The sequence below is a fragment of the Marmota monax genome, unplaced genomic scaffold (assembly GCF_021218885.2).
Source record: "Marmota monax isolate L192 unplaced genomic scaffold, Marmota_monax_Labrador192_F-V1.1 WCK01_AAM20220418_F8-fsc00004, whole genome shotgun sequence".
NCBI classification, from domain to species: domain Eukaryota; kingdom Metazoa; phylum Chordata; class Mammalia; order Rodentia; family Sciuridae; genus Marmota; species Marmota monax.
The window spans coordinates 6,154,188-6,173,034 of record NW_026692881.1 but is presented as its reverse complement, the minus strand read 5'-3'; the positions used below and the strand labels follow the sequence as shown (position 1 = coordinate 6,173,034).

Sequence of the window (18,847 nt, the reverse complement as noted above, 5' to 3'; positions counted from 1 at the left end):
TATTTTAAAAAATTCTCTCTCTCAAAAAAAAAAAAAAACAGGTTGGGAAGCATATATCATAGGGGAAAAATGTACATGGTTTGAAACACGGATGACATCCATCCTCTTCATAAAGTGCAAGAAAATTTTATAAATTAATGAGAAACATTTTCTACCTATCAAACTAGCAAAGATTCATTAAAAGAGTACAGGGTACAGGGCAATGGTTTATACCGGTAGGAGTTTAAACTAGTAAAACATTTCTGGAGGGCAATATGGCAATGTACGTCAAAGGTCTGAAAATTCTGTCTCCCTTTGGTCTCACAATTATAATTCTAGGAATTTAACAAAAAGAAATATATTATAAACATTCTCACAAATTCACCTACAGGATTTTCGTAGCACTGTTCTTTATAATGTTAGGAATATATCCATCAGTTGAGGTCTGGTTATACAAATTATGGCAGATCCAAACAAAAGCAAACAATACAGCCATTTACAATAATTAAGAATATAGTCATATAAAAATTTGTTCTCAATACAGTGATAGGTAAACAAGGAAACTATAAAAAATTAGATACAGAAAATTTCATTTTACATATATATTTGAAAAAGATCAATGTCCATTTTACTACTATTTACACTGAGGTTAAAATACTTATGTGTTCTCTGTGATGACTGATACAAGTGGTGGTAAAAAAGAAAAAAAAGAAACAGTTTTTGCCATACATGGTGGCACATAAAAATTTTTTAAAAAGCAGAGGATGTAGCTTAGTGATAAAGTGCTCCTGGTTTCCATCCCTAGTACCAAAAACAAAAACAAAAAGAGAAAGAGTTTTGTTTTGTTTTGTTTTGGGGATACTAGGGATTAAACTCAGGGGCACTCAACCACTGAGCCACATCCCCAGCCCTATTTTGTATTTTTTTAAAAATATTTATTTTTTTTAGTTGTAGTTGGACACTATACTTTTATTTTATTTGTTCATTTTTTAATATGGTGCTGAGGATCTAGTCCAGGGCCTCGAATGTGCTAGGAGAATGCTCTACTGCTAAGCCACATAAAAATAAAGATACTATGTGTTCATCTACAACATGTATATATATATACATACATACACATATATACATATATAATATAAAAAAAAAAGAAAGTGCATAGGGCTAGGTATAAAGCTACAGGGTCTCACTGAGTTGCTTAGCACCTCACTTTCACTGAGGCTGGCTTTGAACTCACACGCCTTCTGTCTCAGTCTCCCAAACCACTGGGATTACAGGTGTGCTCCACTAGCCCAGCTGAGTTTTTGTATTATTTAACTTCATTTAACCAATCCAATTTGTTGTCTTAATTCATTTGTACTAATAAATAACTGTGAGTACTAGTAATTCATATACTACATACATTTATGCTAAACTCTATTCTTAAGAATTACTAATAGTGGGGCTGGGGACATAGCTCAGTTGGTAGGGTGCTTGCCTCGCATGCACAAGGCCCTGGGTTCAATCCTCAGCACCACCAAAAGAAAAAAAAAAAAAAAAGAATTACTAATAGTTACTAGACACTAGTATCAGATTTTCCACATTTTATATTAATTGTGAAAGGTTATAAGCTACCCATATATGTTATTTGTACCTCAAAAAGAAAAGCAATTGAAGTTTAAAGCTTTTACTCATTCCTGTATCTGAAGTAAAAGCTACTAAAACAAACCTGAGCAGACAATTAATTTCCTTTTTTAAAAATGTTGTAGATGGACACAGTAACTTTATTTATTTATGTGGTACTGAGGATCAAATCCAGTGCCTCACAGGTGTTAGGTGAATGCTCTACCAATAAGCCACAACCTCAGTCCCTGGACAATTAATTTTTTAAATTTTCTTTCCTAAGTACTGATTTCCTTTGTAGTTGTCTTTGGTATTCATATAAAACATCTATAATCATATTTTTATCATCACCTCTTATCACCACCTAAGGTTAGTACAGTGCAAGTGAGCCTCTTATCCCTGCTTGCAATACAAATGGGACTTTCTCCCTCTCACTTTCCATTACAGGGCACTTGCCTTCTTCCAATAAAGTCCAAGGATTTAAAAGGCAAGTGAACCTTAATCTAGCTTTTTGCTCCCCACCTTATAAATAGGTTGACACACAGTGGTAGAGGGGCGCTTTACCACTGAGCTTTATAGCTAGCCCTATGCACTTTCTTTTTTTTTATATTATATATATATATATATATATATATATATATATATATATATATATATATATATATATATTGTAGATGAACACATAGTATCTTTATTTTTATGTGGTGCCAAGGATCAAACCCAGTGCCTCACGCATGCAAGGTAAGTGCTTTACCACTGACCTACAGCCCCAGCCCCCATCCACTTTCTTAATGACATATTTTAAAGAATGCAATTTTAATTTAAATAAATTCTAATTAATCAATATTTTTTCTTATTCCAATCTTTTTTATCTTAGCTTGTTATCCAAGAAATATTCCAGGGTCATAAGGTTATTTTCCTTTTGAAATTCCTAGAAGGTATGGCAGTTTTAAAAGATATTAACAAGTTAGGCACAATGCCTAAAAACTCAGAGGCTGAAGCAGAGGATCTCAGGTTTAAGGCCAGCCTGAGCAATTTAGGGAGACCCTGTATCAAAATTTAAAAGAAAAAAAAAAATAACTGGGGATGTAGCTCAGTGGTGAAGTGCCCAGGTTCAATACCCATTACAAAAAAAAAAAAAAAAAGTCCACAAATTCTTTGATACTCCTCCTGTAACAGGGGTTCATTTAAAACCATCCCTTGCTCTCTCCTCTCCTCTTTGCCTTCCACCCCTCCCTAAATCAGCTTGGCTGAACAAAAGCCTTTCCTAAGGCTTTAGTTAACTAGCTGCAGGTCATATTGATGTTACTTCAAGAGAAAACACATCTGGATGCCAAAGACCTTGACCAATACAAGGACTCCCTGCCTACTGTTTCACTGTACACCCTTTTCTACTATAAAAGCTCTTTGCATACTAAAACCCACAAAGATGGAGATCTGAGAAGCAAAAAAGTCTCTTCTTTCTTTCCTAGGACTAGCTAAATAAACCCATTTCCTCTAACTAACTTGTCTCCAGATGAGCAATGAGTAGCATGACACCCATAATTTCAGTTAACATTCAAGAGCTACCATGTTAGAGTGCTATTGCCAGGTGCAGTGGTACATACCTGTAGTCCCAGATACTCAAGAATCTAAGGCAAGAGGATCACTTGAGCTCAGGAGTTACAGGCCAGCTTGGGCAACAAACAGACCCCATTTCTAAAAGGAAAGAAAACAAAATTACATAAGCTTAATTCCTCTAACCTTGAATACAGGCTGGAGTAATGAATAGAATACAGTAAAGTGACAGTGTGTGACTTTCAAGACTGTCATAAAAGACACTCAGCTTCCTCCTTGCTCTCTCTCTTGTATCACTCACTCTTGAGGGAAGACAGCTACCAGATCCTAAGGGCACTTGAGTGAGCGGTTCTCCAACTCCAATCCAGCCTTCAGATGACTCTACTTGTTACCATCTTGACTGCAACCTTATAAGGGATCTAAGCCAGAATTACCTAGCTAAGGTCCTCCTGTGTTTTCGACACAGAAAAACTGCAAAGTAATAAATATCTGTTGCTTTAAGCCACTAAATATTGGGAAATTTGTTATATAGAAAGAGATGATACAGAAATTTTATAGTTTTTATACTCAGATTTTAGGTATATGATGAAAGGCAATTCCATTAGTTTCTGTGTATGGAGTAAGTAGGAATACTAGTTCATTGTTTCCCACATAGATATGAAGGTAGAATGACATTTTTTTTTTTTTCCTGCTGGACTGACTTGGCACTTGGGTGGGAATAAGTGACTGTGTATTTCTGAGTTCTCCATTGTGTTCTATTGATATGTACATCCTTACACCAAGATCACTCTGCTTTGTTTACTGTAGCTTCAAAGGAAATCCTGGTATCAGGAAATAAAAGGCCTCTGACTTTGTCTTTTTTTTGTACTTATAGATGGACGAATGCCTTTATTTTTTTACTTGTTTATTTGTAGGTAGTGCTAAGGATGGAACCCAGTGCCTCACGCATGCTAGGTAAGCACTCTGTATTTTTTCAAAATTATTTTGACTATCCTTAGTCTTTTACATTTCGGTAAATTTATTGAATCATCTTGTTTATTTCTTCAAAGACCACCAAGATGTTAATGAAAACTGTATTTAAATCTGTAGATCACTTGGAAAAAATTCCATTTTAACAATGCAGTCTTTCAGTTCATGACTATGTCAACATTTCTTTCCCTCTCCCCCAACCCTCTATTGTTTAACTTACTTAACAGTGTTTCACACTTCGAGGTTGAGAGCATATTCTTAGATTTATTCATAGGTACTTGGTTTTTGTAATGTCATTGTAAACAATTTTTCAGTTTACAAATTGTTCATTGCTATTACAGAGAACTACAAATGATTTCTATGGATTGACTTTGCTAAATTCACTTACTAGAATTGGTTTGTGTAAGTTTCAAAGAGTTTTCTATGTATATAATCATGTCATATGTAAATAATAGTTTTACTTCCTTTTAGTTTTTCATGCCTTACTTTATTTCTTTCTTTTGACCTCTTATACTGTCTAGGTCCACTAGTTCAATGCCAAATAGAAGTGGTAAAAGAGAAAATATAACCATATTATTTTAATACATATAGTGTCCCTACCTATGATTGACAAGTATTTTCTGTAAAGGGTCAGATAGTAAATATTTTAGGCTTTTAAGTCCATACAGTATGTTCCAACTGTTCTATGCTACTGATATAGTGGGACAGCAAACAGAGACAATATTTAAACAAATGAGCATAGTTATATTCCAATAATACTTTACTTACAGCCACTGAAATTTGAATTTCCTATTATTTTCACACGTCATAAAGTTTCCTTTGGTTTTTGTTGAACCATTTTAATATGTAAGGAGTATTTTTAAGTCACTTGCCACAGTAAGAACAGATTATGTGCTGAGTTTGGCCTACAGACCAAAGATCATTGATCCCTTATTTTTATATTGATTTATCACCTTTCTTCTTGTCTAATATATACAATGTTTCCCTCTAAACAATACTTTTACTACATTATTAATTCTATCATTTTGACATTGTACTATGTTTTTAGCCACTGCTATAGAATTTCAAATTTAACAATTAAATCTTCAAATAACACTATACCACTTAACCTAGTGTAAGAATATTACAATTGCATTCATCCATTTTTCCTACTATTCTTTATGCTATTTTATCATAATATTTTATATAAATAATATAAATTTTTATATAAAATGTATTATATGTGCTATGTACATGGTATACTTATGATACAGATGGTCCTTGACTTACGATAGGTTATATCCTGATAAACTGATCTTAAGTTAAAAATATCATGTTAAAAATGGATTTAAGCCACATGTAGTAACACGACACATGCCTGTAATCTCAATGACTTGGGAGGCTAGGGCAGGAGGACTGCAGATTTAAAGCCAGCCTTGGCAACTTAAAGAGGCCTAAGCAACTTATCAAGACCCTATCTCAAAAGGTTAAAAAAAAAAAACATAAAAGGGCTGGGGATGTGAATCAGTGGTTCCCTGGATTCAATTCCTAGTACCAAAAAACAAAAAAGGACTTATACTGGAATAGCTCTTTTTCTCACTACCTTTAGAATAAACCAACCCTGCCAACACCGTCATTTCAGATTTCTAGCCCCTAGAATTGTGAAACAATGTATCTCTGGAAGCCACCCACTCTGTGGTACTTTGTCATAGCAGCCTGAGCAAACTATTTTGCAGGGCATTTATTTATGTTCAGGACTTTGGGAGATAAGGAACTTACAGATTGGTTGCTTTCAAATCTCTTGAAATACAAGTTTAATTATAATTAGTAAAGGATTATTACACAAAAAATAACCCCTGAATATTCAGGAAGAATTACTGTGTGCTTAGAAAATTAACTGTAATCTCTTTAAAAAATAGAAAATAGCTTACAATCACAGTCAAAAAGAAATTGTCTATTAACTAATAGAAAAGGTGCAACCTAAATCACATTCTTACTTATATGGTAACTCCAAAACTACCACAGGTTTGGGATATGTGTTTATTTTAAAATAAAAGCAAATCTCATCAAATCAGTTTACAGAAAATATGGGGAATAAAAGAACAATACCACATAGAAGCAAAATGAGAATGTGGGACTTTCTATAAGACAAATGGCAGGGTTTCATCAATAAATAAGTGGCAAAGAACCAAAACAGGATGATGTTTTAAAGGAGAGCTAAGAGATCAACCAAATGTCATCTTTAGAACACATCTGAATCAGTAAAAAAGGTATTTTTGAGAAACAGGACAAATCTAACATAGACTTAGATAACACTAAGGAATATTTTATTACATAAAAAAATGAATTCATCAGACAACCTACTGAACATTCTAGCTTAGCAACACAGTACACTGTAGAAGATCAGTTGTTTGTCTTCATGATCACGTGGCTGATTAGGAGCTGTTGCTGCCCAGCATCACCAGAGGATCCTACTATATATCACTAGCCTAGAAAAGGATCATATTCAAAATTCAAAGTACGGGTTCTACTAAATGCTTATTGCTTTCCCACCATCATGAAGTCAAAAAATCATATGTCAGGGACCATCAGTGTATGACAAATACATGAAATATCATAAACCCCCCCCAAATATGGTACCAATTATTCTTCCTTTATATAAACAATTATCCTTTAGAGATTAAGAATTAGAAAACCACATTATTACCATTTCTGGTTCTATCTATACATTCAATTTCCTTTCCAGTATCATTTTGTTTCTGTCTAAAAAGTTATAAACTTTGTGTGGGGGAGGGGACTGGAGATTGAACTCAGGGGCCCTCAACCACTGAGCCACATCCCCAGCCCTGTTTTGTATTTTATTTAGAGACAGGGTCTCACTGAGTTGCTTATTGACTTGCTTTTGCTGAAGCTGGCTTTGAACTCTCAATCCTCCTGCCTCTGCCTCTGGAGCCACTAGGATTACAGGTGTGTGTCATCTCGATCTGCTAAGTTTTAACATTTTTATAACTCAGATGTGCTGGCAATAAATCCTCACATCTTTGTTAGTCTCAAAAAATATATTTTTTAAAGATATTTTTCACTAATTATGGAAATCTAGATGGACAGTATTTATTTGTCTTTCGGTACTTTGAAAAGAATGTTCCAATGTCTTCTAGCTTGCATAGATTATAATCAATCTTATTGTCTGTGGTGGGGCGAGGTGCTGGGCATCAATCAAACTCAGGGCCTTGCACATGTTGGGCAAGTGCTCTGCCACTGAGCTCACCCCCAACCTAAAATCTTATTGTCTTAATTAATTAGTTAGGGCTGCTATAACAAAATACCATGGACTGGGTGGCTTACAAAAATGGAAATTTATTTCTCACAATTCCAGAGTCTACAAGTTTGAGACAGGGTGCTAACACCCTGGTTACAGACTTCTTTGTGATCTCACATGGTGGAAAAGAACACAAGAGAAATCTATGAGGTTCCTATCACAAAAACAGAGAGACAGAAAGATTCCCACTCCTTAAGTGAGGACTATGCATATATCAATACTTTCCAAAAGTACAAATGCAAAAAGAGGGAAAATAGGGTAACTTTACAGTAAAGAAAACTGACACACACTACCTCAGCCAGATGATCAGGGTCAACATGATCAATAAGTCATATTAAGCAGAGCACAATGGCACATGCCTGTGATCACAGAGGCTTGGGAGGCTAAGGAAGGAGGGTTGCAAGTTCAAAGCCATCTTGAGCAACTCAGTTTGGCCCTAAGGAACTTAGTGAGACCCTAAGCAATTCAGCCAGACTCTGTCTCAAAAAATAAAAAGAGATGGGAATATGGATAGTGATTAAGTACCCTTGGATTCAATCCCCAGTATCAAAAACAAAAACAAGTCATGTTGACAATATGTCTGTTTCATACAGTATAATGAAAAGGGTACTCAGACCTAGGCCTTCCCCAAAACCACAAACACCATTCTAATCATGTGAAAAACTCCAGACAAATACCAAAATAAGGAGATGTTCTACAACTACCTGAGTAATACTAACTCAAAACTTTCAAAAGCAGGCTATAGGTGTGCTCAATGGTAGAGAGCTTGACTGTATGAAGTCCTGGATGTATGAAGGATGTATGAAGCCTGGGTTTGATCCCCAGCACATCATGGGCATTACAAACAAGAAGTCAGAGAAATTGTCATAGCTAAGAAAAGCCTAAGGAGACATGACAACTAAACATAATGTGGTACCTAGGATGGGATTCTGAAGCTGAAAAAGGGCATTAGATTAAAAAAAGGACTTAGATAATAACATATCAACATTAGCTCATTAATTATAGCGTGTTTTTTTTTTTCTTTCTTTTGCAGTACTAAGGATTGAACCCAGGGTCTTATACATGCAAGGCAAACACACAACCACTGAGCTACATCCCCAGACCTAGCTCATTAATTTTAACAAATATACCTTTCTAATATCAGCTGTTAATTAATAATTGGGAGAAAAGGATACAGGGCAGATAGGCATCTGTGAAATTTTTTGATAAATATAAAATTATTAAAAAAAAAAAAAAAAAAAACTATGGGAGTTTTCTGGTATTTTGTTTTGGCACTTGGGGTTGAACCCAGGACCTCATGGTGCTGCCTTAACCTTAGGAGAGGTTCCATATGACTCAAATAGGAGTTCTGTCAAATAGGCAAGCTCTCTCTATTCTAAATTACACCCCTAGTCCTTTTTAAAAAAATTTTTTTTTTGGGAGTACTGGGAATTTAACTCAGGGTCCCTCAACCACTGAGCCACATTCTCAGCCCTATTTTGTATTTTATTTAGAGACAAGGTCTCACTGAGTTTCTTAGCAACTTGCTGTTCCTGAGGCTGGCTTTGAACTTGAGATCCTCCTGCCTCAGCCTCCTGAGCTACTGGGATTACAGGTGTACAGGTGTGAACCACCATGTCCAGCTCCTTTTTTTTTTTCCTCTTTTTTCTTCAGGTACTGGAGATTGAATCCAGGAGCACTTAACCACTGAGCCACAACCCCAGCCCTATTTTGTATTTTATTTAGAGACAGGGTCTCACTGAGTTGCTTAGCAACTTGTTCCTGAGGCTGGCTTTAAACTCTCAATCCTCCTGCTTCCACCTCCAAACTGCTGGGATTATAGGCATGTGCCACCACGCCCGGCACGCCTAGCTCCTTTTAAAATTTTGAGGCAGAGTTTTGCTAAATTGCCACAGCTAACCCCAAACTCTCTATCTTCCTGTCTCAGGCTGCCCAGCAACTGGGATTACAGGCATGTGTCACTGTACCCTGCTGAGAGCTCTCTTTTTTATTTACTTTTTTGCTGCCTGGGATTAAACCTAGGGGCCCTTAACCACTGAACCACATCCCCAGTCCTTTTTATTTTTTATTTGAGACAGGGTCTCACTAAGTTTCCTAGGGTCTTGCTAAATTGCTGAGCCTGGTTTTGAACTTGCAATCCTTCTGCCTCAACCTCTCTAGTTGCTGGGATTACAGGTATGTGCCAATGTGCCCTCTGGAAACTCTCCTTTTTAAAACACAACTGCCAGGCTTTTGGTTTGCTAGAGTGTTCTCTTAGATCTCTGGGTACCAGACCTTGTTTTCTGCAGTTCAGGTGCTCTCTTTCAGCCCTGTTCCTCCTCATTGTCCTTCCTTTTTTTGTTTGTTTGCAGTGCTGGAGATGGAACCCAGGGCCTCACACATACCAGGCAGGCAAGCAAGTGCTCTACCACTGAGCCACATCCCCAGTCCCCACCTTCTTTTGGAGGTCAGCTTTCCTACACTGGATGGTAGCTTAATGTCTCTCACCTCTCTAGCCCTTTCCTCAGTCATTACTGGTTGAATACAGGGAGTTCCAGTGTACAAGGTAGGGGTCTCAACCCCAGATCTTTGTCTGTCTTCAGCCTTCTAGAACTGAAAATCTGAAGAGCATGTGCTAGTTTCTCTCAGTGCTGCCTTAACCTTAGGAGAGGTTCCATATGACTCAAATAGGAGTTCTGTCATTCTGTGAAGCATTCAGTGAAGACCTATGATTAAGATAAGAGCAAGAGGTAGGTTCTTTGGTACAAGAGCTGATGTTCCTCAGCTGATGTTCCACAGGATTCTATCCTGTTGCATTAGTCCACATGCAGATATAGCTTAGTAGTAGAGTGCTTGCTTAGCATGTTCTAGGTTCTAGGTTCAATACCCAGAACCAGGAAAAAAAAAAAGCAGGGAGAAGGAGTACGAAGAAGATGATAAACAGAAAGAAAGAGGAGGAAAAAAGAAAGAAGACAATTTGCTGATTCCTTTCATCCCATCTAAGGCAGATTCCTATTCCTTAGGCTGTTTTATCTCAGAGCAGCCATGGGTTTCTTCTTTATTATGAAGGTTGAATTGTTTTCTGAATCATTCGTTTGGTTCATTTAGGTTTCCATGTATCCTTGATTCTCTGGTAGGTTTGTAAAAATTTCAGTTCTAATTTGGCTTCTAAGGGTTTTCAGGGAAAGAACAATAATATCATGCAACTTTGTACATCTGAAAAGCAAGGAGACTTCTTGCCCCGTTTTGGATGGTTCCCGCCCTGGTATACTAAAGTGTCTGTACTCAAATATCACCTTTTCAAAGACACTTCCCCGACTCCATTTAAAAAGTCTCACAGATACCAGTCACCCTTCATCTCCATACCCTACTCTTTACTTTTCTTCCATTGCCCTCATCTCTCTGAAATGTACTTGTCTCACTTCTTTAGCTGTCTCCTCTACTAGAAGTTAGGTTCCATAATGACATGAATTTTGTTTTTCTTATTTGTCAGTATATCCACAGGAGCAAATATGATTGCTCATAATTTTAGCTTGCCTTGAAACTAATTAAATATAAAATTATTATTGTACTTTATAAAGTACTTATTATAGATACTTTTCATAATAGTGTAAGAGAATTACAAAATCTCTCAGTGAAAAGCAAACATTATTCATTGCTTGCAATGTTGGCTATAAATATTATTAATATGGTTAGTACTTTATCACTTTTTATCTTTGTTTATTTATTTGTTCTTTTTAGTTATATATGACAGTAGAATGTATTTTTGCCTATCATACATACATGGAGTATAATTTCCCATTCTTATAGTTGTAAATGATGTAGAGTTACACTGGTCATGTATAAATAAACATAGGAAAGTTCTCTTTGATTCATTCTGTTGTCTTTCTTATTCCCATCCCCCTCCATTCCCTTCATTCCCTTTTGTCTAATCCAATGAACTTCTATTCTCCCCTCTCTCTTACTGTATGTTAGCATCAAAGGCAACACTTGGCTTTTGATTTGGGGAGACTGACTTATTTCACTTAGCATGATAGCCTCCAGTTCCATCCATTTACTGGAAAATGCCATAAATTCGTAATTCTTTATGGCTGAGTAATATTGCATTGTGTATATGCACCACATGTATTTTTTATATCACTGAAACTAGCCAGGCATGGTGGCACATTCCTATAATCCCAGTTACTTGCTACCCAGGGGCAGGGAGACTGAGGCAGGAGTGTCATAAATTCCTGGACAGCTTTGGCAATTTAGCAAGATCCCTCCTCTAAAAAAAACAGGGTTGGGGATATAGTTCAATGGTAGAGTGCCCCTGAGTTCAATCCCCATAACACCACAAAAAAAAAAAAAAAAAAAAAAGATTCTTGTTACACTGAAGAACGAAGTGTGTCTTAAAAATTACTCATACTTTATCTTACACTTTTTTGTCAATCATTCACTCTAAGCAAGTTATCAATTAAAATGAAAAACTTTGTACAAACTAATTCAGTAATGCTGAGGTAAATACTATTCAAACTCATAAGAGGTAAGTTCTCCAACTTATACACAGATTGTGTGTTCTCCCAGTTGTTATGTTTTGTTATTAAAACTTAAAAAACATTTTTTACAAACAGAAAAAATTATGAAATTAAGTTTAGATACTGGACAATAAACAGAGGTCAATTTAACCCATAAAGTACCTAAGAACCACAGAAATGGAAAGGAATAAGCATAATTGTTAGGTAACTTTCAACCACTTCTTTTCCTTTGTGCTCCCCACAACTAGCAAAAGGCTGCTGGGGCTGGGTTGATTTTTCTGAGATAGGAATTGCACAACATCTTGGTAAACACAAAGAGTACATAACAAAGTACTTGCCTTCTGTCTTTAAAATATTCATTTAATGAATAATGAATAAGAATTCAGACCACTATTCAACCACCCTGCTTCTATAAGGAAATGCATTATGATTTCCAACTAAATGAATATTTTCCTTAATCTTGGCAGCAAGATAAAAGTTGAGCACCAAGAATTATGGAGTGTATGCAGGTACTCCCAGAAATTTCCTAGAAATCACATTTTGGTCACTCATACTGTTTCTAAATGTATAAATAATTAAATTGGGATTCCATAATATAAAACTTGCCCTCCAAAATTTCCCTAGCTTCTTTCTCCTTACCAATATTTTAAATAAAAATAGCCACCAACATTTTATTTGAATCAATTATTTGCAGTTTCTATTTCTATATTAACTATAATTATAGTTAGTACAGAAGGTTATCGATCATAAACTTAATACAATGGCCAAAAACAATACAAAAAAGTAATTACAAGAGTCAATATCCAAATAAAAATCTGAGTAAACGCAATATTTCTATAATGCAAGTGCAACTATCTATACTTCAACATTCCCAAAATGAGGTAGACAAAGGTATACAACACAAAGTTATTCAGTGACAATAACAAATTATTTTAGTCATCAAAATAACTGCAAAAATTACTGAAAATTGTAAGTTATAATTACAGAATTTAGTAGACAACCTATTCAATGTCCAAAGTGATTACTGACCTTCATATTTTAAAACCTGAAAAAAATTTACCTAAGAAAGGAAACAATTCAATATCTGTAATATATCTGCAAAGGAATAGGATGATTTATCCAGATACACAAAGTTCCCTTCAAACTTTATGGAATGAATGATAATCACATTTTTTTCTTCCAAATATAAAATTCACCTGGATTAACACCTGAAATAAGATAAGGCATAAAGCCACCTAATCTAGCATTCAAAATTACTCCATAAAAGTTATTTCTCTAGAGTGCATTTTCTGCTTTAAAAATCCTTTTGGGAGTGCTGTGGGGAATATTGATAATTGAACCCAGGGGCACTTTACTACTGAACTACAACTCCAGTCCTTTGCTTATTATTATTATTATTTTTTTTAGACAAATTCTCACAAAGTTCCTGAAGATCTCTCTGAGTTGCTAAGGCTGAACTTGAACTTAAGACCCTTTTACCTCTGACACCTGAGTCTCTGGGATTACAGGTGTGCACCACCACTTGTGGCTCTGCTTTAATATTTTATACTTCCAATGAAACCATTTTATTTTACCTCTCTACAATGACTTCATTTTATGCTAATTAGTAAAAGCTGTATAAGCATTTGTTGATTACAAATGAAAGAGACTGAACTGACAATGACAGTGAAAGACAGCAACAGAGAGAGAGACAACGGCATCAGTGGAGACAGAATGTCTCTTAACCACCTAAGACATTAACACATTAATTAACACAATATCTTTCACAGAAACATGATTGTGTGTGTATGTATATTTCACATGATAAACACAATCAGCCACTGAGCTTTACTCCCTGCCCTCACATAAAGATTTAAGTGATAAGTGATGTCTTTATACGATGATTGAAAATTTTTATTTTACATTCAAGAAAATTTAATTACAATTAATTAGGTCTACTCCCAGTTTCTTCAACTTTTCATCAATTTTTTATTCATAAAAAATTTTCAAGTATTATCTCAGACATTATAACCAACAGAATAATTTTTGCTTGCTTGAAAGTCCATTTTCAAATCCAAGATTCATATCTTAAGATTACACCCCTGATAAACTACAAATTTATAGTTAAATTTTGATTGAAAAATATTTTCTATATGCCTAGGGCTGAAGTTCAGCAATCCTCAGCACCACATAAAAATAAGTGAATAAATAAAGATATGTGTCCATCTACAACTAAAAAAATTTTTTTAAATATATTTTTCTGTAGAAAAAGCATTATTCAATTTCCTGCTTTAGTAAACTATGCAACAAAAAGTGAAAACAAAGAAAGCCAGGAAATCCAATACATCACTTTTAGAAAACTATCCTCATATGAAAGTAAATACCATCAATTCCAAGCATACTCTAAACTTCCAGAAGTAGGTGGGTGGAGTAACAGTGCAGCACAAAAATTTGACACTATTCCTATAGCGTTATGTTTATATTTTAAAGTTTTCATTCTGTAAAGCAAATGAAGCAAATTGAGACTTAATTCTTATAATCCATCTGGCTTGCAGAAGGGCTGGCTGTTTTGAGTATGAATAGTCTCAAATCAACATTTTACTAGCCATTTTTCTTCATTTCTTCCAAAGTATAAGAGCATTAAAATTAATATAACAGGTCTGGAGGTCTAGCACAATGGTAGAATACTTCCCTAGCACACACAAAGCCCTGGGTTCTATCCACCGCACTTCAAAAATAAAAAATAAGAATGCGGGTGCTTTGAAAAAGTTTTGGTACTTCTTCAAAAAGTTAGACATAGTGTTAGCATATGACCCAGTAATTCCATCCTAGATACATACTAAGGAGAAGTAAAAACCATGTTCCAACAGAACTTTATACATGAACATTTATAACAGTACTATTCATAATATCCCAAAACAGAAACAACTCAAACATCCATAAACTGACAAACAGGTAAAATTAATATGGTATGGGCACACAATAAAATATCACTCAGATAAAAAGGAATGAAGTAGTGATATATGCTACAATGAGAATAAACCTTAAAATCATTAAGCTAAGTGAAAGAAGTCAGACACAGAAGGCAACATGTTGTGTGATTCCATTTATATGAAACAGAGTAAGTAAATCAGAGACATAAACCAGATGAGTGGCTGTCAGGAGCTGGGGGAAGGCAGGAATGGAAAGTGAGTGAAATGCAGTTTCCTTTTGGGATGATGAAAAGTTCTGGAACTAGATAATGGTGATGGCTGCAAAACAACGGGAACGTACTTAATGCCACTAATACATCTATGTCATATAACTACATATCTTAATTAACAAAAGAAACCCTACATAAAAGAAAATTGATGCTGCCTTCTCATCAGAGAAAGTCAACTTCTGAAATAAATGTTGATTGCTTTGGTACCCATTTAAAACTCTGTTCTTAATTTGATAAGTATATTATAAAATTTCAAAAGTAAACCTTTTTTTCTACAATATCCCTACTTAAGCTTTTCTATTTACTAGGAATTCTCATTATTTCCTACTTTGCAATGCTTAGTCCACCAGTGTAGGAATCAATTTCATATTTGTCTAAACAATTCAAGTGAATTTTAAATTGGACATAATATTTTATTAAATTTGGTTTGCTAATACTGTGTTAAACGTTAGCACAGGAGGGAAACATGTTTATTTCTAATAAATGAGATCAGCAAAAGAAGAAAAGCATTTTAAATAGCAAACAATTTAATACTGTACTACTCATTAAGTTCTCTGATAGTTTTTTTGATATTCAACAGAAAAGGCAACATTTTAAAGTCATGCCAAATGCAGAGCCAAACAATTTCTTTTTACCCAAGTACAACAGGTAATACCACTTTTGTGAAACCTAATTCTAGGCAAGGCTAAATTGAGCTACTTATATAAAAATATGCCCACTAGTCACTCATAGTGTTCTATTTGCTCATAATGTGATTTGATTAGAGGAGGCTATGTCCATGAATTAACCATGGAATCTACCAGATTAATAACAGTTTCAAATTAGACAGGTAACACATGCCTATAATCCCAGCAGTTTGGGAGGCTGATGCAGGAGGATCACAAGTTCAAGGTCAGCCTCAGAAATTTAGTGAGACCCTGCCGGCTCCCTGCAAAAAAAAAAAAAAAAAAGAGGGCTGGGGGTGTAGCTCAGTGGTAGAGTGCCCCTGGGCTAAATCCCCAGTACAAAAAAAAAAAAGTTTTAATTAAAAGTAATAACTTTTGGGAAAGGGCTGTGTCTCAGTGGTAGAGCACTTGCCTAGCATGTGTGAGGTACTGGGTTGATTCCTCGCACCACATAAAAGTAAGCAAATAAAATAAAGGTATTGTGTCCATCTACAACTAAAAAAATATTTTTTAAAAAAGTAATAACTTTTATTTGGGTCCCATCCAAACCAGAAAATGAACTATATGCCTTTTGCATATTATTACTTATTTTAGTCTAACAATAACTTTACAGATAATAGGCTTACATAAGGGCATAACACCAGTATATTACAAAGCAAGGATTCAAACCAAGGTCTATCAGACATAAAATCATTTCTACTAAGACATTCTAAGGATGGTTTGCAAAGGAACATATTTCCAGTTTAATTGTCAATCATATTCTCTCTTGAACATAGTTTCTAAATTATCAGGGAATGAGAAGAGAAAAATATGCTTAAAAAGAACATTGGTGGGGCTGGGGCAACGTTCTAGCTCAGTGGTAGAGCACTTGCCTAGCATTCTCAGTATTGCATATAAATAAATTATAAAGGTCAAATGACAACCAAAAAAAATTAAAAAAAAAAAAAAAAAAACATTGCTGAAGAAAGCAGGTAAGTGTCTGGGAGAAACATTCAACATATTATGTACCTACTATGTGCCATTTGCTGTGGGGCTCTTATATGTCTAAATATTTAATTATTGCAAAACCCCTGGAACATAGGGATTTTTATATATGAGGAAACTGAAGTGTAGAGAAACCTGTCAAAGTCATAGAAGTTGCAAGAGATGGAGTCAGGATTGGAAACTAAATTTAGTTCATCGTTAAATATTTACTGAATGCCTGCTATGTACTAGGGCTATAAAAGAGATTTAAAACAGAATATTAGAAATCCCCCATCACAGAACTCAAACTAAAACCCCTTTCCTTTCTTTCTTTCTTTTCTCTTTTTTAAGGTCCAGGCTCTAGCCTAAACTCCTGGGCTCAAGTGATCCTCCTGCCTCAGACTCCTTATTAGCTGGAACTACATGTGCATGCCAAAATACCTGGCTCTCAAACACATTTTCTTTTTGTTCAGGAAGTTGTAAAACTGAAAAATCCCCCATAGATATCTCTTTGAATAGTTCTATTTTAAATGACTGTTTAAATGTTTAGGTTACACACATTAGTAATACCCATAAACCCCAAACATAGAGTGCCATGAAAACCAAACAAGCATCCAGTAGTAAATTCTGTCCTACATGCAGATTTTTAACAATACTACCAGATGATGCCACATTAGAAAAGACACTTCACATGTTTTGGAGGAGGATTTAAATCATTAAACATTCTATGAAGACTGAAGTTGTATGAGATTTTAAATGGCAACAGTAAAATTTCAAAAAGAACAGAAGTAGTCAGCACAAAGCTAGTTTAACATTAATAATAAGTGAGCTAATAAACAGGTCTATGTTTACCCCATCAGGTACTGCTTATTATGTCATCTGGAAAACCAGAAGGAAACTGGTTTTAACTCCCATATAACCTGTATCATGACAACATCACTTTACCACAAATCAGCTGATACCAGCATAAAACTGGGGCAGTTCACATTAAAAAACTGTTTCTTCCTTTCCAAGCACTTTCATAATTCATTCATGTACAGACTTTATAGAGTATCTCCTTAAGGGAAAAAAAGGGGACAATTAACACAGAACATTTGATATGCCAGATACTACATGAGTTTTCTTATTTAATTCTCATAGCCATCTTGCAAGATATTATCATGGTCTATTAGAGGAAGAGACAGAACTTTTAAGAAACAAAGTAACTTTTCTAAGGCCACATAACTAATAAAAAGCATCATGTTCAAATTCAGATGAAATTATTATAATGTTGCACAGCACTAAATGGCTGTCACTTTCTTAACCTGCAAAAAATAATAAGTAAGTAAGTAATAAAGGAGATGAACTGGATCATCTCTAAGATCCCTAAACATTAAAAACTTTATGAGAATATAATCTTGGGGCAGGAAAAGCAGAGTGCAAATAACAACCTGGATTAAAAAAAATTATAGCTCTTTTTAAAAATTCCTGGGAAGGTCACTATGAAACAGAATACAAAACAGTTTCAGGTAGAAAACTTCACACATAAATATAACATTTAGTATTATCAATAGAGAACCTAGTTAGAAAAAACTAGTTCCATCTTAAAACAATGCCATTGTAAAAGTCTGCAATTAGGTGGCTGGGGTATCGCTCAGTAGTAGAGGACTTGCCTCCTATGTGTGAGGCACTGGGTTCGATCCTCAGCACCACGTAAAAGTAAATAAAAAAAATAAAGATACTGCATCCATGTATAACTAAAAAATATGTTTAAAAAAGTCTGCAATCACCAGTGTAAGCCAGCTCAGGCAAGGTCACCTAGGGTCGAATCCATGAACAACTAATCCATAAATAAATATTGAAAAATCATGAGGTTCTAGAGTCAAACAAGTTTGAGAAATGCTGGATTTAACATTAGTCCTGTTTCCTTACTGGCTGCAAGTAGTATATTGGGCTTGAGACCTATGAAGTCACTCCTTTTTTTTTTATAGGACACAATATCTTTATTTTATTTATTATTTTTATATGGTGCTAAGGATCAAACCCAGTGCCTCACATATGCTAGGCTAGGCAAGCACTCTATCACTGAGCCATAACCCCAGCTCTAGAGTCTTCCTGGATTTGAATCCCAGCTCTTCCATTTCAGCTCAGCCATGTGATT

General features: G+C 35.0%; 2 protein-coding genes across 17 annotated transcripts in view; one reads left to right on the top strand and one right to left on the bottom strand.

Annotated features, from left to right (window-relative positions):
- Positions 1 to 18,847, top strand: part of Glud1 (glutamate dehydrogenase 1) — a 99,890-nt gene that overhangs the window by 25,467 nt on the left and 55,576 nt on the right. Inside the window, exon 3 of the mRNA XM_058581066.1 lies at positions 4,050 to 4,089. Within this exon, the coding sequence (XP_058437049.1) occupies positions 4,050 to 4,089 (40 nt within the window). The remainder of the gene's footprint in view (positions 1 to 4,049; positions 4,090 to 18,847) is intronic.
- The window catches only part of Shld2 (shieldin complex subunit 2), an 80,891-nt gene that overhangs the window by 43,734 nt on the left and 18,310 nt on the right, over positions 1 to 18,847 (bottom strand). For all 16 annotated transcript variants that reach the window (XR_006852809.2, XM_058581064.1, XM_046449904.2 and 13 more), the window contains one exon: positions 3,186 to 3,276. The gene's annotated coding sequence lies outside the window, so the exon portion shown is untranslated. The remainder of the gene's footprint in view (positions 1 to 3,185; positions 3,277 to 18,847) is intronic.